The sequence below is a fragment of the Poecile atricapillus genome, chromosome 10, assembly GCF_030490865.1.
Source record: "Poecile atricapillus isolate bPoeAtr1 chromosome 10, bPoeAtr1.hap1, whole genome shotgun sequence".
In the NCBI taxonomy this organism is placed as follows: Eukaryota; Metazoa; Chordata; class Aves; order Passeriformes; family Paridae; genus Poecile; species Poecile atricapillus.
In genome coordinates, this window is record NC_081258.1 from 2,034,182 (window position 1) to 2,053,918 (window position 19,737).

The 19,737-nt window shown below is 52.8% G+C and overlaps 1 protein-coding gene across 1 annotated transcript in view; it reads right to left on the reverse strand.

Annotated features, from left to right (window-relative positions):
- Positions 1 to 19,737, reverse strand: part of LOC131582745 (hydrocephalus-inducing protein homolog) — a 57,810-nt gene that overhangs the window by 9,515 nt on the left and 28,558 nt on the right. The window contains exons 21-46 of the mRNA XM_058846213.1: positions 18,890 to 19,030; positions 18,095 to 18,411; positions 16,384 to 16,459; positions 15,473 to 15,682; positions 14,520 to 14,648; positions 13,597 to 13,774; positions 12,920 to 13,077; positions 12,069 to 12,190; positions 10,983 to 11,119; positions 10,229 to 10,350; positions 9,950 to 10,141; positions 9,403 to 9,555; positions 8,090 to 8,329; positions 7,279 to 7,422; positions 6,671 to 6,858; positions 6,314 to 6,496; positions 5,956 to 6,075; positions 4,584 to 4,743; positions 4,306 to 4,478; positions 3,952 to 4,150; positions 3,168 to 3,267; positions 2,546 to 2,639; positions 1,888 to 2,056; positions 1,358 to 1,596; positions 968 to 1,037; positions 136 to 364 (exon numbers count right to left, since the gene is read on the reverse strand). Of these exons, the coding sequence (XP_058702196.1) occupies positions 136 to 364; positions 968 to 1,037; positions 1,358 to 1,596; positions 1,888 to 2,056; positions 2,546 to 2,639; positions 3,168 to 3,267; positions 3,952 to 4,150; positions 4,306 to 4,478; positions 4,584 to 4,743; positions 5,956 to 6,075; positions 6,314 to 6,496; positions 6,671 to 6,858; positions 7,279 to 7,422; positions 8,090 to 8,329; positions 9,403 to 9,555; positions 9,950 to 10,141; positions 10,229 to 10,350; positions 10,983 to 11,119; positions 12,069 to 12,190; positions 12,920 to 13,077; positions 13,597 to 13,774; positions 14,520 to 14,648; positions 15,473 to 15,682; positions 16,384 to 16,459; positions 18,095 to 18,411; positions 18,890 to 19,030 (4,243 nt within the window). The remainder of the gene's footprint in view (positions 1 to 135; positions 365 to 967; positions 1,038 to 1,357; positions 1,597 to 1,887; positions 2,057 to 2,545; positions 2,640 to 3,167; positions 3,268 to 3,951; positions 4,151 to 4,305; positions 4,479 to 4,583; positions 4,744 to 5,955; positions 6,076 to 6,313; positions 6,497 to 6,670; positions 6,859 to 7,278; positions 7,423 to 8,089; positions 8,330 to 9,402; positions 9,556 to 9,949; positions 10,142 to 10,228; positions 10,351 to 10,982; positions 11,120 to 12,068; positions 12,191 to 12,919; positions 13,078 to 13,596; positions 13,775 to 14,519; positions 14,649 to 15,472; positions 15,683 to 16,383; positions 16,460 to 18,094; positions 18,412 to 18,889; positions 19,031 to 19,737) is intronic.

The following is a 19,737-nucleotide window of genomic DNA, read 5'->3' on the forward strand; positions in this document are numbered from 1 at the left end:
TGGACTTAAGAGGGCTGGAAACTCTGAGGATTTCAAGGGGGGACACCAGGGCTAGCATGCCTCCCTATCCAAGCAGCAAGTTTAGGTGCTGATCAGCAGCAGGTCTGACCAGGGGAACCTGTGGACAGTACGTACCTGGCAGGCAGGACTCGGCAGTCAGGGTAAAGGGAATGCCGAGGGGATTGTCCCTGGGCTCTCTGCCCACGATGTCAATGTAGAGCTGCTCCTCACAAGTCCCCTCCTGCCCTGCGAGGCACTCCACCGTGATCTGCTGCTGGCCCCACGGAGCGATGGAGCCGGAGCACGGGGACACCGTGAACATGCCCACATTGAGCTGACCCTGCAGAAGAAGTTCCAGGAGAGGCTGAAGGGTAATAGCTGTGCCTTGAGCACCCCAGCAAAGAGGATGTCCTGCCTTGGCCTCCAGCTGGGCCCAAGCAGCCAGTCCCAGGGCAGGGAAAGATGACTCCATGGCCCAAAGGCAGCTCCAGGTTGAGCCCAACAAGCCAAGAGGAGCTGCAAGCCTGTCTCAAGTGGCAGAGAGAAAGGAGATGGAGCGTAAAGAATGAAGGTGGTAGCTGTGATCCTCAGCCTCCAGAGGTAACAGGAGAGCAGAAACAGCTGTGAGAAATGATGGGACAGAGGTAGGGGACTGGGAAGAAGAAAAAGAAGACAAAAGTTGTCTGAGCTCTGTGGACTGGGAGTTCGAGGGGGGATGTTTTTGCTTCTGTGGTGTTCACAGACCTGTGCTGGCCAGCAGCTACCACACACAGGACCTGCTCCCCTCTGCTGACCCCACAGCTGCAGGTCAGAGCCAGAGTACAGGACTGTCAGTGGGACTGAGCAGATCCTGGACTCCATCCTGCAGACCACGTCCCACCCAGTGGAGATGAGCCCCCAGCCTGGGCACAGCAGCATCTTCTCACATCCCCTGCAGCAGCATTGTTGGGGAGCAGGAGTCACCCACCTGTGTCAAGCTTGATTTCCTTCCCGCTGAGCGCTTTCTAGCTGATGGAACAGACTCCCCTTGCTTTGAACTGAGAGGAGAAAGGAGAGGTATCTGTCATGCTCAGCTCCCCTGCCTTTCTCTGAGGCCAAAGCTGGCCTTCCTCCTCACAGAGGAAAGCCTTCCTGCTCCAGATGGTTCCCAGAGAGCAGCCTGCAGCACCCATTGCTGGACAGAGCAGCTCTAGCACCAGCTTCCTACTCACATGGGGACACTGAGGCGTGTTTTGCTCCCTCTCCCCAAGGCAGGGATGCAAATGGGCGCTAGCCCAGGTCTCCTGGCTGCCTGCCACATGCCAGCCGTGGGGTGGTGCCTCCTCAGGCAGGAAGGGTGGTGCAGGGCTTCCTGTACCTTTTGCTTTCCAATGGAGATTCATCCTCGGTTGCTCGGTGGATGTGGAATTTGAAGCTGATCACGCCTGTGTTCTCCAGCACGACAGTCTGGCTCTTCTTGCTGCCCTTCATCATGGCACCGAAACTGATGGGTGAGGCAGGCTCAATACTGAACTTGCTGTAGGCAGCTCTTGCTGACACCCTCACTGGGATGCTGGCGACAGTCTGGCCTCCTTCCCCTGAGATGGCATCTATCACCTGTGTCCACAGGAAGGGGTGGTAAACAAAGCAAAGAGAGCCAGCCAGTCCTCTACCCCAGTCCCCAGCCTCCACCCCAGGCCTCCATCAGTTCACCCATCCCTGTTAAAGCACCTCCTCCAGAGTCAGATTCTCAGCTCCCTTAGGAAGCCTCCCAAATGGTTTTGAAGACTTTGTTTGTGTACGTAGGAGAGAGGATTCTCCAGTTAAAGCCCTCCTTCCATTAGACACCTCTCCTGTTTATGCTCCCAAAACACCGTGTGGTAACACAGCCTGGCCCAGGCAGCTCACCTGGCAGTACAGGATGGGGCTGTTCTTGAGGAGGATTTCCCTTGTGGGGTGGAAGAATATCTCAATATTCACACCAGGCTGGGAGGCGATCAGCTTGCCCGACTGAGGCTTGACAGTGAAGTGGGACGCCAAGTCTCGCATCCTGGCACCTGCACCCTTCAGCATCAATCTGTGCAGAAAGGGAAGGAATGGAGATCTCTGCAGTTACAAGTAGAGGTGCTGCCAGCACAGCCAGGACTTTGCATAGGACCAGAAAAAGAAGAAAAGGGAGAGTGCAGCTCTGCTCAGGGAATCCTGGATCCTGACAAAGAGCACAGACGGTCACGAGGTTATTGCAAGAAACCTTGACACTGAAATTTTTCATTCACTCTTTTACAGAGTCTCAGAAGGAGAAAGGAGGTGACCATCAAAGAAAGGCAATGCATCTCAGCATTTCAGTGGCTGAAATTCTTGGGGCTCTCCTTTGGGTTCCCTGCTGAACTGTGGAGAACTGCTGGTTTGTGGCTGGATTCTCTGGTAAAATAGCTGAGATTAGAGAGCCCAGGTTTTGTGTTTATCGTGAGGTAGCCTGCATGGAAACAGGTTCTAACCTTTGACAGAGGGAGAGTGCAGGCCTGGGAACCCGGGGAAATGCTCACCACCAGGCAGCTGGACTCACCTGTACTCGATGTTGTACATCCCTTTGTTCGTTAGAGTCAGGACGTTCTTCACATTATCCTGGACATTGATGGTTCCAAAATCCAAGGTTTCATCTGCAGATAATGTGCAGAGCAAGATCAGACATGGTATTTGTGAGCTGCTGCAGAATACACCAGGTCCCAAGCTACATGGAGGTCCCAGCACAAAACCCTTTTCAGCAAGTTGCTGTTCTTGGAAGGGTTTTCCAGCTACTTGTCTGCCCTTTCTCTTCTTACTCAAACTATCTGCAGGCTCAGTAGCTAAGGAGCTTGGCTTCCATTTCCTCACTTCCAAGCACAAATCCAATCACTTTACATGCTGTGCTGAGCCTGTGGGAATTGCCAACTGCCTGTTCACGTCACTGTTGTTTCAAAGCCCCCAAATCCAACCTGCACGTGAAGCTGCACACTTCAAAGTTCAGAGGGGAGAGACTTAAGGCTGCCAGTGGCCTGACAATGCTTTATTCCATGCAGCTTGCAGGGTATGTGCTTTATGTATCCATGCCATCCTTGCATCCCATCCCATCCCAAGTGCTTTGGTCACCCACCACCCAAGGTAAGGCAGTGCACCTGGACTGCTTTGTTTGGGAGACATCCACTGACCTTCAGGCAGGACCATGCTCAGGAGAACATCATACACCTCTGCAGACAGTTTGATGTTTTCAACCTGAACAATCCCCAGGATGTTTTCTGTATCTGAAACCTGAGGCAGCAAGAAACAAACACTGTTCAGATTATTCTTTTGCTAGACAGCCTCTAAGTCCTTGTCTCTGCTGGCTGCTTCCCCTATGGCCTCCCTGGCTTCACAAGTGTTGGTGGATACCCAAGCTTTCCTAACCCGTTCATCTCGTGGGCTGTCCCAGTGGGATTCTGCTGCAGTATAAACCCCATCAGCCCAACTCTGCATTCCTACAGCAGGGAATGCTGCTGCTAAAGCATCCTTGAGAGGCACAGGGATGTAAGAACAACCACAGGAAGTGTGAGGTGTCTCAGAGCAGGTGGCATTGACAACCCTTTCCAATCACCAAGCACCCTCTCTGAAATGCAGCCCCTAAACCATGGGGAACAAAATGCCAGGGGCAGAGTTTGTTGCACGATGCCAGAGGTTTGGACAAGCTCCAGGAGAAATGTAGAGATCACACTGCAGTCTGTATAACCAAACAACCTTCAACCATTCACAGGGCCAAGGTGGTTGTGCTACAGGCTCAGGGTGCAGTGTCTGGTTATCTGGGGGGATGTGGATGCACTGCACATTCTGGCAAACGCTGTGTAGAGGCAGAAGTTGGGGTCACAGTACCCTTGTGTCTGTCAGGAGCAGCTCTTCCTGACTCTGTCCCTAAGAGCATGTGGCTGCTCACTGTGCCAGGCAGGGCACAGTCCCTCTCACCTCGAGTCGAAGGCTCTTCTCAATGGTGCCAATCTGCTGGGCCTTGAAATTCACTGTCACTTCAATCTCTGAGCGGGGATCAATGGTGCCGTTATCTTGTGACAGTGAGAAGTCCTCAACAAGGTCATCCAGCCCACTGAGCTGCCAGGCCATGGGCAGTAGGGTGTTGTTTTTCAGGACCAAGGTCCTGCTGTCAGTCCTGCAGAGACAGGAGGCACTTGGCATCAGCTGCTGGCTGGTCACACCAGCCTCACCACTGAATGCAACTTGGAGCAGCTCCATCCCAGCCCTGGAAAGCAGAGTCAAACGTTCTGTCTTTGTCACAAGTCTTGGAGTGCTTGTGGGATGACTGACCTGTGCAGAAGCAGCTTGCCAAAAGACAGCTCCAGGGGGCTGACCTCCAGCTTCACGTGCACCCCATGGCAGCACAGGCTGAAGACCACTGGCTCTGGATTCTTGTTAATGCAGCAGATGAGTTTGTCTTCCAGGAAGCCAGGGGAAGTGGGGTATGCCCAAATGGTCAGCTCCTGGACCCAGCCCCATGGAAAGAAACAGAAAGAGCACTGTGTGTGAGCAGGAGCAGCAGCTCCTGGGCACTTCTACGGTGCCTGCTCTACCTGCCCTTCTCCTACCTGCTTCTTCTTTGGTTTCAGGGTCATCCTGGGAGGGTCCAGAAGGAAGGTCTCTGCTTTCTCATCATCCTCAAAGAAGAACTGGACCTCTACGTCCATGGGGGAGTTGTTGAGGATGGTTATATTCTCCGAGTTGCCAGGACAGTTCTGGGCCTTGTACCTGTCCACAAAAGGGGAAAAGGCTGCAGAGGAGACTGTTGCCTTTGCCACGCATCGAGGAAAGCACCGTGTGCAGCCGAGGAAGCGGTGCTGGAAGAGCCTGCTCTAACAAACAAGTGAGGGAAGTGGATCCCAGCCAGGGGTGTGGGCGTGTGCTCATCCTTGCCTGACTTTGATGCCTTCCCCTGTACTTGATGCCTCCACCCCAGAAGCCTGGTGATGCTCAGGCCACTTCAAGTGGTTTTAATACAATGTAAATTCAAAGGTGCCTAGAAAAATAACAGTACACCAGGCACATGGGTTCTTTCCACTTCTTTCTTGGGGTGCCTTCCCTGCAGGGTGTAAAGAAAGGCTTTTGGAAAAAGAGTTTAGCTGATCTCTTTCCAAAAAGTCATGAAACTGCTTTGGATTTCATGGGTTAGCTCAAAGTCTGAGAAAGAACTATAAAGCATCATTTCCCAAGAGGAATGCTAAAAGATAACAAATGACCCTTCTCTCAGGTGTGGAAATGACTTTGGAGTGGAAGGGTTAAAGAGGCAAACAAAAATCCCAGACCATCCCATAAAGCTGGCTAAAGATTGTCTGTTTTTTGAAACTATGTTGTCAAAATAGATTTAGCCCTCCAGAGCTCCCATGGAGACAAGAACTTAATGTTAAATACTGTTTTTTAAAAAGTGACAGTAAAAGTAGAAATGCACAATAGCTTCAATGACAACGTTTTCAGGCAGACTTTATCCAGCAGTGATGATGCAATGTCATTACAGGCAAATGTAGTTCCTGCTGTACATACCCCCTGACACCCACTGGCAGGTCAACCATAAAATCTTATTAATAATTACAGATCAAGGACAGGTTTACAAAACCATCTACAGAATAATTGCTCAGTCAGGCTAACTGCAGAGCTCAAAGCACTTCAAAAACCACCATACATTTCTTAAGGGGTGAAGCTGAGATGTGGAGGCAGACAAAAGTTGCCCCAAGTGCCCTTTGGACTGGCAGCAGCCTGGGGCTCTGGCCAAGGCAGCCAGCAGGCAGGCAGAGCGGCTCCCCCAAGGCTCATTTGCCTCTTGGATGCTCAGGTTCACACATCTGTGCTCCTTCAAACCCAGGTGTGTGCCAGGACTGTGCCAGGGACTGCCCTGGATCGTGCCACCAGCACAGCACGTCTCCAAGCGTGTCCAGAAAAGTACAACAGCCAGCAGGGAGCACATACCACTCTCTTGATTTCCCACACAGCAGCGGTCCAAAGTGGAATTGCTTGGTGCTCTCAACATATTCCTTGAAGATGATTTCACCTTCCTTCATGGTCTTCCTCCACTGTGGAAACACCAGCCTGGGCAGAGAAAGCAGGGAAGGAGGAGCTATGAGATGCTCCAGGTAGGAAATGCAGTCAGAAAGCCATAACCCATCCTGGTGGCTCAGGGACCATCTGCCTTCCCAGCTCCCAGCACAGAAAGAGATGCTGGGTGACGTCAGGCAGCACCATGTGGCCAGGCCAGAATGCCCAAGGAGCAGCCCTGGCTGTGAGCTCGGGGGCAGCAGTGTGGGAGGCTGCCAGGGGCCAGCCTTACCGTGGGTTCTGGCTGATGCTGGGGTACAGGCCGGTGCCACTGCAGGGCAGCTCGTACTGCCGCTTTGTCCCCACCAGCTCAAACCTCAGCGTCTGCTCAAACTTCCCTGGCTTTTTGGTGGAGAAGTGGACCTTCAGTTCCACCTCACCCAGGGCAGGCACTGTCCACCGGTACCGTTTCAGCCTGGCAATTAAAGAGGAGGCTTCAGACATTGCTGAGGAGCAAATGAAACAAGGAGGGTGCACTGGCCATCCCATGGAGGCACTGGCACAGGGTCCCTGTGCAGCTGGGGACGATGGACCTTGTTTGGCAAGAGGACCAAGAAGCAGAGGCATCACCTCCTCCCGTGCAGCTCACCTGAGGAATTCTGTGGGGATGGAGGCACTTTCCAGTGTACTTTTGGATCTTGTGCTGGAGGATTCCCAGGGACTTTCTGTTCTCTCTGTAGATATTTGGTTCCCCTTTGGAGACTTGTCTCTGCTCACTGCTTTACCTGTCTTTGGCTGGCCCTCAGCAGAACTGCCCTTCTCATCTGGGGTCCTGGCCTAAAGGGAGAGAGAAAAGGGAGAGAGGGGTGAGCCCTGAGACATTCCCATCCTGGAAAGAAAAATGGGCCTTCGTTAACCAGTGGAAGAGAGAATAAATAAGTGCACCTGCCCAGGAACTTGGTTTTCCTTACTGGTGTTTGTTTTGTCTAGGACACCCTTTCTGACTCAGGATCCTCTCCTCAAAGGAAGTTGATGGTTTTAAGTGATTTTTCCTCTCTTACAGAACTGCTCTGTCTCCAGCAAAGCTGTCTCTTTTGACCCATCCCTGACAGAAAGGAGACCTGCAGACGTGGGGCCCCATCACATCTTCACTACCTCTCCACAATGATCCTTTTCCATCCAACCTGTCCCCCATGCCCCCATCTAGCCTGGTCCCTGCCCTGGCACCTTCAGTGCCAGCACCACTGCAGTACCCACCAGATTGTCTTCAGGTGTAACAATGGTGAAGGGCTTCACATGCTCTGCAGAGCCCAGCTGCTCCTCTGGGCAGTCAACTCTGGAGAGGACAGCAGCAGGGGGAAGGGGAGGCCCTTGGGGATGCAGTCCCAGATGCCTCAGCATCTGAAAAAGAAGAGAAAATCCTGTTTATACATCTGTCACCTTCATCCTCACAACCCCTTCTTTGAAGGCACTGAGCTTTTGGCAATGGGCTTTTTGATTTCCATCAAGTACAAGTATTTTGTTATGCCCAGTGGGGTGAGCAGGCTCCAGAGCAGAGGCAAGAGCTACAAGCAGGACTGGGAGAGAAACCCCTCCCAAGTGACTCATCTGAAGCAAACAATGACCATGAGCTGCTCACTGCCTGCAGCCACACTAGCCACACTAGCCAGGACTGCACTCTGCCAGCAAAGCCCTGAGAACCAGTGGAGTTTTCTGCCAGAGCACATTCCCAGCCCAAGTCATGCCCAGCCTGCCAGCTGGGCTTGGCACCATGGACCCACATACCAGGCCCTGGCTGGGACAGAGCCTCCACTGTAAGCAGCCCCTGCCCATCTCAAGGACAATGCAAAGGTCCCAGGCATCAACCAGGGCAGATCATGTTTACCTCAGGTTTGCTGTCTCCTCCCTTCCTCCCAACAACACAAACTCTTTAAATCCTCCCACAGCACATCAGCAGAGCTGGCTTTGCCCTGGGCATTGCCTCCATCTCCCTGACACAAGCCTGGCAATATTGGAGTGCTGTGAAGCTTGGGCAGCATGTACACGGGGACCAGACCTGCCTTCTCACCTTCTCCTCCTCAAGGTACTGCTCATCCAAATCCAGGCAGTAAAACTCGATGGGGAATTTGCATGGGTTCTTCACCACCACTGTGGCCTCCACCCCATCGCTGTCCACCAGCACCCATCCCATCTTTAGTGCTGGGGGACTGAACTCCAGCCGTGGCTCCAGACCTTGCCCCGAGAGGTGCAGCCTTAAGTGATTGCTGCTCCCATGAATGTTAAGCTTCAGCTCATATTTGTAAGACCTCTGAAAAGAGAAAAGTGCAGAAAACTTGTCCATGAAGCCCCAGGTGACAGGACCCCAAATACGACCCTTGCCCCAAGGTCAGGGTGTTATCAGTCCCTCCAAGGTGAACAGAAACCAGATATTCACTTATGCGAGGGACTACAGTGCCTGTGTCTGGGTGTGAGTAACTGGGATGAGTCCTGGTGTGCACTGTAACTGGGTATTGGGTATCAGATGGATGGACAATGGAGTGCCAGGCGTTTTCACCCAGTCATGCAGGAGTGCAGTGCTCAAGAGAAGGGCCCCCGGGGTTACAGTGTCCACACCCAGTCCTGGCACTGCTGCATCAGGCAAACGCCAGCTCCAGGAGAGAGGCAAATGAGCTCTCGCTGGCCAGAAATAAGGGTCACCTTGTCTGCTTAGTGTTTGGCTCTGATCAAAGCCAGACACAAGATGTTTACATCTCTTGAGCAATTAAAAGGTCCCTGGGACTGTCTGTGGGCACAGAAGCACTTGTGTCCATACTGGTAGACACTGTCAGTTTCCAAGACCCAGCAGCCCCAGGCAAACTACTTTTGGGAACGCTCCATCCTTTAAGTTGAATCCCCAGCTGGGTGGGAATGTGCAGGCAGGCCAGAGCCCCAGGGACTGACTGCTGGCAGCACACCACTACAGGTGACTGTCCTGCCATGCTCAGGAAGGTGTCTGGTGGCTGTTTTGCCAGTCAGTTCTGCAGCAGGATGGGCCTAGAGCGGCCATTCCAGGATTATCCTCTGCGAGTGCGCAGCTGCTCTGCACCGAGTGTCGCAGCTGCAAACACGGCCAGGCAAGGGGGAGGCTGAGGGGAGCTGGGCACATCCCTCCCCTGTGCCAAGAGGCAGCCACAGAGCCCTGATGCTCTCTGTGCAAGCTCCCTGTGGGCATTTCAGAGCACATCTCCCAGGAGTGCTCTGTGGCCTGAACTGAGCCACGCTGAGCACGGCGCTTGCAGAAAGCCCCCTGTGAAGGCAGAGCTCATACCACACTCTCTGCACCAGGCCCTCATTTCCAGATAGCCCTGACAGGCCTCCTGGCCTGACAGCTGCCAATCTCACCTCCTCCTTGGGTGCAAACTGGATTTGCAAGTTCTGCCACGCTCCTGCATCAAGGGTTCCTTTGGAGGGCGTCACTTCAAAGGGACAGCGCCCTTCCTCCAGCGCCTGCTGCTTCTGACCTTGGGCTCGTGTCAGGTATCTGAGTTGATTGCTCTGGACACAGAAACCAATGGTGTGAGGTCTCCTCAGTCTGTGAGGACAGAGCCTCAGTTCCTGTAGTGCTCTGAGACACTGATACAGTGCTGAGAGCACCCACAGCCAAACCAAGTGTGGCCCCATAGCCTAGAGCTGGAGGGAAAACCTGTAGACAGGGCAGGCAAAGGGAACTACTGTCCTCAGAGGAGGAGGAATGGGTGAAGATGGCAGAAAAGCAAAGCAGCAGCTAATGGAACAGGTCTGGGAAAACCAGCCTTGATCTAGACCCTCAGAAGCTTCTTCAAACACGCCAGAGACCCAAGTGCTCGGGCAGCCACAGGAGCAGAAAGGGCAGGAGACACAAAGAAAACCCAACCAAGAAGTGATGTGTTCAGTGCTGCCTGTGCTTTACCTTCGTAACAGGCTTGATGGCAGTGATGAACCATTTGCAGGGCACTTGGAACCCGTTGTAGAGCTGGACTGTCTCAACCTGGCCCTGCCCAGCGAGGACATTGGGGAAGTGCAGTGTGTTCTGGGAGAGGTCGAGCGACAGTTCCAAGACAGTGGCACGGAGGCGGATGTGAGACGTGGGGCCTTTTGTTACCTGTAGAAGGACAGAGAATTCAGCAGAGGGTGCAGGTGACATCTGCTGCTGTGCCCAGCCTGCTGCCTGCCCCAAGAGCTGTGGTACCTGTATGGGCAGCAGCACATCCACGTCACCCTGTGGTTGCTGGGCACTTTCAAAATGCACATCAAACCTCAGGGTGTGCATGTGGGGCAGACTCTTCATCTGGCCCAGGTCCACGCTGAAACCTTGAACAGGTGAAAACAAAGCAGCTGAGATACACAAGAAACACAAGCAATGTGTCATAAGCACGTTAAGGCCTTACAGCTGTCCTGGCTGAGAGGTCTGGGAAAAACCCCATGCTGTGCTGTGACCTGGACAAAAACTTAGAGTGCACCTGAACACGCCTCGACACAGCGAGCCACTGTGTGATGGAAGTGCAGCCTTGCCTCAAGGCCTCTTTTGGGAGCCTCATTTGATCCACCAGAGGATCTCACAGGCTGTTTCCTCAATAAAGGCTGAATACAAGTGCTGTGACAGTGTGAACTCCAAACAAAGCACTTCCAAAACACAGCAGACCCCACTGGTTCACAAAACAAGAGTGCCCAAAGAAACTTGATGCTCGTGGGAGCCAAGGACAGAAGATGCTGAGAGGTGACCAGGGTGATGAGCCCATCTGCCCCCCACACTGGAGTGTCAGGGCAGTTGTAGGCAGGCCAGGTCCCTGGGCATGGCTGGACTGGAGAATTCTGCCTCTGAAGCTCCCAGCAGGGGCAGTGAGAAGAAAAAGCTGAAAAACCTCCCCAAGTTCAGTGGCTTCAGCTAATCTGTGTGAGACACCTCCTCCATGCCCACAGGAAGTGTCTCCAGCACTGCTTACCTGTGTCCTGCAGGACAGATGCATCGACCCAGAAGGACACTGGGATCTCCCCAGGGTTGGTGATCTCCAGGGTGCGTCTCTCAGTGAAACCCTTCAGGACAGTGCCCATGTCCAGGACATACTCTGGCAGCTCAACTCTGCAAGGAGGAGTAAGGACAGTCCTTAAACCACAGCCTGCCTACATGTCCAAGTGGATGGAGGATACAAATCAAGTGGCTATTTCTTTATTCACTGCTGTAAAAACTCAGCTCAAGCCCATGAAACCCATGGCCTGAGCAGCTGGCAATGACTTTGGGAAGTCAGGAGGAGTGCAGGTCCTAGCTTTTATCAGCTACTAATGGTACCTGGAAATAAAATTAGTTTAAAATGGAAACTGTCCACAGCTCCTCTGCCATGAAAAGCCAGTAGAGGTGAGTCCACTGGGCCCCCACTGGACTAAATGAAACTACTTAGCCTTGGCGTACAGCCTGAGCCTGAAATTGCTTTGGGGCCTAGGAATAAGATTTGCCTGCACAGGAAATCTTCACTGCTCTGCAACCAGATCACCTGATCTGTTCTGCAGAGCATCTTCCTGAATTGAAGCCTCCTGTGCTTGTGCTGCATCATGATGGTGCAAAGGGACAGACCAAGTTAATCAGATAAGCCCTGCCACCCCACCAGGATTCAAGGCATCTGATTTTGGGCTTTCAAGGGTTTGCTGACATGTGCAATTCCCTCCTCCTTTTGTTTAGCATGCTCTGTTAGTTGGAACCAAGACATCAGCTGGGAATTGTCTCTTTCAGAGCTAGTCAGCAGGGACAGAATTGATGCTGTCTGGAAGGGCTTGGAGGTCTGCAGTGGGTCCCCTCAGCTCTAGGGACAGAACCCCACAGCTGTGGGGAGCTGAGTCCAAAGCTCAGCGTGGTGCTGGGGAAGGGAGGGCACTCAGCTGCTCACACGCAGCGTGTCACAGCCACCGGGACAAGAGCCTCTCTGAAGTCCAGGCTATTCCCAGCTCTGCAGAAACAAGGAGCTCTCAGGAGAAGGGGACATTGCTGGCTGTTCCCCACGGGGCACCTGGAGATGGGGATGGGAGTCCCTACTCACTTGACAAGGCTCTGGCACAGCTTTTTGTCAGGGAACTCGGTCTTTGGGGGATGAGATGTGAGCTTTTTCTGCAGCTCCAGAGCAGCCTTCTCGATCATCTTTATCTGCAGCCGAGTGTTTGCCTGGGGAAACAGAAGACAGACAGTGTCAGGTTAGCAAAGGTCTTTCCCAAGGTTTGCATCTGAGAAAGGATCCCACCCTGCTCTTGTTGAGAGGGGTGTGGGGTTCTCCTGTCTGGCTGCTCGGTGTCTGACACCTCCTGCTCTCTTAGCCAGGACCTCATCTCCAGGGAAGTAACTCCAGCATCTCTGCCTGCCCAGCTGTTGTTAGCAAAGCTGATCTGGCCAGGCAGACGGACAAGCCAGGAATCTTCCAGAGCTCCAGACACCTGCCTGTGCCCAGCCAGGACCAAGGCAGCTTGGACAAAAGCTGGTTTGAAAGGGAACCGAGCCCAAGCTGGTGGCTCTTGGAGATGAGCACAGCCAGCACAGTTCCAGGGCACAATCAGGCAACTGCTGTTCAGGTCTGTAAATCTGGCAGGCCTTGGGTTGGGACCAACAAACTCCCCAGCAATGACCTGCATCTCCTTCAAAACACCATCAATGCCATCCCTTGAGCATGGCCTTCAGGATCTGTCCCTGGGGTAGCCAGGAAGCTGGTGCAAGCCAACCCCCGAAGAGACCATGGCCAGAGTGGCAGCCCTAGGGACAATGCTGAGGTGACACATGGTTCTAAGTGGGCAGGGAGGTCCCAAGTGCCATCAGGGCACCGGGAAGCTGCTGTGGGCTGCAAGGGGCTCAGGTGACATGGAGACAGTGGCATGTGCCAAACGGGGCTGCAGCTGTTCTTACTACAATGTCAGAGCCTTCCAGCATGCAGGGCTTCAGCTTCCCAGTCTTCACATCTGGACTTTTTAAGGTCTGAGCTGCTGGGATCTGAATTTTCAGGGTCTCACTGTATTGCTGCGTGTGTTCTGCAAGCCGTAGTGGCTTTCCACATTTCTCATTTCCTGAAGGAAGAAAACATCCACCAAGAGAAGTGTGAGCCAAGTGCCAATCCCACTTAACTTGGGAAGTCCCTACCTCCCAAACACTGCTTTCTTCCAGAAAGAAATCCCTCAAGCCATCTATGGAAAGTGGATGCTGCTGCTCCTCTCGGAATCCTCATGTTTGCTCCCACCCATCTTCCTCCCCACAGAGGAACGTCTCATCCCCTGCAATGTCACGCAAATCCAACCCTGCCAGAAGCCCTGCCAGCCTCTCTTACAGCTTTCCCAAGCCTTTCAGTCCAGCCATCATCCTTCAGGACCCTGCCAGATGTGCTGGCAAGCCCTACAGGATGGTTCCTGGGACAAAGGCCACCTGGGATCCTCTGCTCAAGACTCACAAAGCAGTCAGATGGCTTGAGTGGCTCTGGGAGTCCTGCAGCCCTCCAGGCTTGGTGCAGGTGGGCATGAGCTGCCCTATGGGCATTTGGTAGGGAACAAAACCAGAGGGGCCCTTCCTGGGGGCACACAGGCAGTGCCCACCTTTGATGTTCCAGGGCAGGTTCACACTGATCATAGGAAAGGACGCTTCTCCTTTCAGGCAGATCTTTTCCGGCTCCAGGTCACCCACTTTAAGCTGGTATGTCCTGCTAAAGGCTCCTGGTACTCCTGGCATGTAAGAGAATCTCAGCACTTGCTTCCTGCCACATGCAATGGAGCCCTGCAGGAATGGGAGAGGAGGAAGGGAATACATCAGAGTGTTTGATGGGGGATGGCTCAGGGGACAGACAGGCTGAGAAGACAGGTTCTCTAGCTAGAAACCATCAGACCACATCACCTTTGTGATAAATACATTATAGTGTTGGCTTTTGCAATTGTTAGAGTAAATACTGTGTGTTTTATAATGTTGGCTTTTGTCAAAGAATTTTTGCTGAAGTTTAGAATTTTTTTAAGGCAAATGTTTTGTGGTGATACCAGTGTTGGGGAAGAGTTGCTGTAATATTAACATTTAACCAATGAAGTTAATGGAAACCTGTTGAATGTGTCAAAAAGTACCAAATGACCAGGACTAGGGCAACTGTACATGCTCCAAAAAGGCAGGATGGAGGAAGAACTATGTTAAAATGTTTGAATATGTGTAACCATTTGTGAATTTGTATTAGGCTGTTGCAATACCCAGGGTCTATAATGGATGTAGTTGTGTTGACTGGTGTGCCTCTGGATGTGGCTAAGCACCCAAGCCAAGCACCCACCACTGTTCCTTTTGCTTTATTGACTTTCAATAGCACTTGTTTGACTTTCTCTGCCCCCAGAAGAAATTGCTTACAGCCCTCTCTATCTCGTGGCTGAGGTTGGGGTTTTCCCCTCGGACATTTTTCCCCCTTTTCCCCCTCCCCCTCTTTTGCCCCTTTAACACTCTCCTGGGCCACCTGACAGGGCTGGGGTCAGTCACTTGTGCTACTTACAGTGGTGGGCTTGACCAGAAACACACCAGGCAGGTCTTGGTCTGCAGTGCTGGGTTCTAGCACCCAGTTGAATTTAATCTTGCTGGTGTTCGCCAGGATGACCGTGCTGTGATGAACTTCGTTAAACATCTGCAGAGAAGGCAGAGAGCGGGAAGTTACAGACCCAGGCCTGCTGCTGGGAATCTCCTTCCTCTCTCCTGGGGTTGAAAGCAGACCCATGATGGGAGCAGGGACCAGAGAGGAGATAGGGGCACTTGGGAACCCGGGGAACCCCCAGGCACAGGGCACCTGCACAGGACCAGGGAGCTCTGGCAGCACCCAGAGGTGTGGCAACAACCATGGGAGGGCCAGTAATAAATGAACACATTTCACTGTGGGGACACAGGCCCTCTGAGGGGTCACCAACAGCCAGGAGAAACAGAGACAGCACTGAGGCACTCCAAAAGAAAAGGCACCTGCATGCAAGTATTGGCAAGCAGCATACAGGCAACAAGGGAGTCACACAGAGCAACACAGACAGGGCCAGCAGCTGGAAATAGCTGTGGGCTTTCAGCTGAAAAAGAGTGAAGTGGGGATCATTCTGGGACAGTCTCTCCAACTATAGTGACTGGAAGCCCAAGATCTTCCCTTGATTATTGCATGGATTAAGAAGAGCGTTAGACAAGAGCATCTCCTTGGAGGTCAGGCTTTAGGAGTGGATCAGCAGAGGGACGTCCAGAGCATCCCCCTGGGGTGCCTCAGGAGGCAGTGTGAAGTCCCCTGAACAAGAGGTATTCCCAGCATTTTGGAGAGGGTTGGAGACGGCCATTTGAAAGCTTGGATGCCAGATGTGTCCCTCAAAGGTTGAACTTCCAAGCCCCAGAGACAACAAAGGGGCTGGGAAGGGAGCCCTGGAGCGAGGTGGGCAGGAAGGCAGCAAGGCGAGGAGCTGTGCCAGGGGAGCCGTGTGGTACCTGGGAGCCGCAGTTGATCTCCCGGGCGCTCAGGGAGTAGCTGACACGTGAGGCCTCCCCGCTCAGCTTCACCTCGTAGGTGGGGCCTCCCTCCACGTGGCACAGCGCTGTGACATGGGCCATGGTGTTGAGGTGGCCAGTGAAGGTGAAGGAGACCTGCTGTCTCTCTCCCGGCTGCAGCACACCCGACAGCGGCAGGATACTGAAAGCCTGCACGGAGAACAGCAGAGATTGAGGTGCTGAGCATGGAAATGGATGCAGAAGAGCACCTTGGAGCAAAGTGCAGCTGTAGCCAGAGGGATCTATTCCTCAAACAACACAGCCAGAATCATCCTGATCTCATCCTGTATCCATGCCACTGACCAGTGGAGGGACCATGAGGAAAATCTTCTCCCATAGTCACGGATCAATGCATTAATACACTACATTAAAGTGAACTGGGATGTCTCCTGGCAGTAGAAATTCTCTCTGATGCACAACTTGCCTTTAAAAAGCATTTATGACTGCTTTTAGAAAAGCGGGACACGCAGAGTGAGAGCTCTTGGAGCTCAGGGAAGGACCCCAGCCCAGCTCATCTGACTCCTGAGGCTTTTCCCCTCTCTCTCTCTGATTTATATGCTGCTTTTTCAAGGTGCTACAGCAAAAGCTCCTGCAAAACTTTCCTACGGAGCAGCTGATGATGTCCAGGGGGAGCAATGCCCTCCACAGGTGCTGCACAGCGTCCTTGGGCCTCCCTACAACATGTCCTGCACGGCCTCTCCAATAACCAGTTGCTTCAGCAGCACTTTGTGATGGGTCTGGAGGGATGCCAGGCCCCTCTGTGGGCAATGCTGAGGGCCACCAGTGGGGCTGGGAGCTACAGCCCTGCTTGCCACACTGAAAATGTGGAAGGGAGACAGATTCCCTCTTACCTTCTCCACTTTGAGGGGAGTCCATGGTACATCCACGGAGTGACTGAATCCTGCCAGCCCCACTGGGATGTAATGCCTTCCACGAATATATGTTGGCAGCTGAAAAACAAGCCATTTTCTATGCTGAGAGGAAGAGAGAGACACTTTGCAAAGTCTCATTTTATAAGACAGCTTCAGGGCCACCACTGCAATACCAGCCCTCAGGTGAAAGCAGAGACCTGGAAACAGGTGCTCTGGCAGGGTTGGGAAGAGGGTACATGGAGATCAGGACTCATCACAGCTTGCTCTGGGAAGGAAGCTGGAGGTCTTATCATCATGATGCACATGAAAGCCTCATCTTACATTGTGAAGAAAACAAGGCAAAACAATCCCACACTCAACACAGATCTGTGCTGAGCTTAGATCTGTAGGATCTGAGCAGCCTTCTCCAAGGAAAACTCTCCTGCTCCTCCCTCCCACACAGCCCATGTCCATCCACAGGCCCCGCTGCCCAGCCCACTCTCAAGGCACAAAACAGCAGGGCAGCAAAAAGGGAGGTCAGCATGAGCATGACTTGGTGGTGGCAAGCTGGGGAGACAACACAGCACTCGGTGTACAAGAAAATCTACCTCTGCTCTTGAAGATTGGCCAAGATCCTGTGGTTCTTTCAGGGCTGTGTCTGGCTCCTCCACATTTTTAATACTGCGGTGGCTCCATTGAGATGCTGAGCAATTCAAACAGGAACTCTTCAGCTTTGGTGGTGGGGGTCTGAATTGAGGTGGGCAAAGTTCATACCTGGAAAATAACATAACTGTGAGCAGGGAGCTGCAGTGGGAGGGAGGGACACCTGCATGAGGAGCTCCTGGTCAGGATGCAGCCCCTGGCTGGGTGCTGGGGCGTTGAACTCAGCAATGGTTTGATCCAGCCCTTCCCAATCCAGGCTGGAGCAGGTCTGTTCTAAACCAGCCCAGGGATGACACTGAGGTAGCAGTGGTGCAGGCAGCTGCAACTGCTTGCATTGAGGAACTACAGAGGACAGGGATTAACAGCTTGTGAGGATGCAAAAAGCACAGTGGGAGAGGAAAAGACAGAGAAGGAGGAGAGCAAAAAGTGAGATTTGAGGCACCAAGGGCAGACCCAGCCAGTGATGAGCCAGCACAGCCCTGCCAATGCCCAATGCCAGAAACTCTGCAGCTCTACCAGGTATTTATCAGGAATGTTTCCCTGACAGTGCAGGGGGGGGTGGTTGGCATTTTCCAACACTCCCAGGTGACTCAGGTCACATTCCCCACTTTAGATTGAAGCAGGTGCTCAGGGTAACTCTGCTTGTGTTTCTAATGAGGAAGGCAAGGAGCAGAGAGCAGCTCCTGCAGAGAGGACCCATCCCAAAGCAGAGGGGCCAAAAGGGCACCCCCAAAAGGGCCTCCAGCAGCACTGTGGGAGCTGGGATTAGGAGCCCTTCATCAAGGTGGACATTGCCTCAGGCCACAGAGCTCTGAGAAAGCAGCTTTGGCCCCAGCTTTCCATCCCAAGGGAAACCACTATGGGGGTACACAGCACCAAATTGGTGGAAAACCTATTCCCTGAGCATCCAGCCTGACCACAGCTGGTCAGTGTTATTTGCACAAGGAGAAGTCAGAGCAGTCTGTCAGATCCTAGACAAACAGCTCTGTTCTTTGCAAAGCACAAACAGGACACCAGGAAGAAGAGGAGAGGGCAAAGGTGCACATACCTGAACTTGTGCACCTGGCTGTCTGCCTGGAATGACCAGTGGTACTCCACAGGAAGGGGGCTGCAGTTGCTCATCCTCAGAGAGCGCACTGCTTCCGTGCCAGCCACGATGCAGCCAAACTCCAGGCTGCTGGGCTGGATTTGGAGATTGGGGAAGTGGACTTCTCCCCAAAGCTCGATATGCTCCACATTAGGATGGTCCCTAACCATGTCTATCTTCAGAATCTTCTTTTCTTGCCAGCTATTAAGCTCCAGTTTATAAGCTGGGTCAAATGCGATGTAGACATGGCAGGTCTCCTCTACACCCACTGTCACAGGCTGCAAGGAGATGAACAGTAATTAATGACATGCCAAGGTCTGACAGCATGAAACAGTGAATGCTCCAAGTGTGGCCCCAGCATGGGCTTCTCAGTTCATTGTTCACTTCTTTATAGCCAGGGTCTGACTGCAGGCACCACAGTCCAGTCCAGGATTCCCTCAGGCTCACGTTTCTGTGCTCAGCAGCAATACAAGGGGCTGGCTGCTGGAGAGCTGGGATGCTTTCCAGGAGACACCTTTACTGCATGGCTTGCCCTGGCCAAATTGCCTGCTCCCTCCTCCTTGTGCCTTAAAGCCAGGATGGAACTTCTCAATTCAGGTAATATTTTGATTCCTTCAGCAGCTCTGCTGATGCAGCCCAGGCCAGCCCACTGCTGATGCTACACAATAAACTTGTTGACTCAAGGGCCTCCCAAGAGAAAGGCACCAGCACATCCCTCCTCTTCCAGCCCCACTGGAGGAGTCCAGGGCTGCTCACCTGGCCATCTGGGAGGGGCTGCTGCTCCTCATCACAGACCAGAAACGGCTGCTCCACGTCCAGCACGAGGTGGAGCGGCAGGGAGCAGGTGTTTTTTAAAGCCAAAGGCTGGTACTGCAGAGTTAGGACATCACTGGGTTTCTATGGAAACAAGGAAAAACAGCCTCAAGTAGCCAGAGACCTCCTCCTGCTTCTCTTGCATCTCACATCTTTCAGCCCCACAAGTGCATACATTCTGTTGATCCTTTCTATTTGTTTCTACTTTTCCAGGAGATGTTTCTTTATAGCAGATGCTTGTCATGTTTAGAAACCACAGCACCCTCTGGGGGACAGGGCACCACTCCCATGTACAGATGAGGGAATAGGAGAGGAGGTGGCTGCTTGAACAAGACCTAAAGCAGAAAGTGAATCCAGGCCATTTGTCTCCAGTTCTGTCTCTCTCTTGGGCAGAACAGCACTGGATGATCTTCACTCACGTGCTGTCATTTCTTACAACCTTATTGGCTCTAGCAGCCTCATAAAAGCAGTCAGTCTGCAACACGTGTCCTGCAGCCCCTGCTACAGGGACAAGGTGTGTGTGGTCTCAAAGCTGTGATCAGCCTAGGCTCTTCCTTCCTGTCTGGGCATTGTGCTGGGCTTCCTGCATGGTTTAGAGAAACCAGAGACTTTGGGAAACTGCTTCTGGATGTACTGATATCAAACAGGTGCTGTGCCATAGTGTGCAATGAATCAGTTTGTGTGTGTGGCATCGAGCAGAACCCAGGCAGAATCAGGGAGAGCTGAAAGGCTTCTAATTACATCTGAACTGCCTGTCCCAGGGATTCTGTACTTCAGTGGAAGCCTGGGAA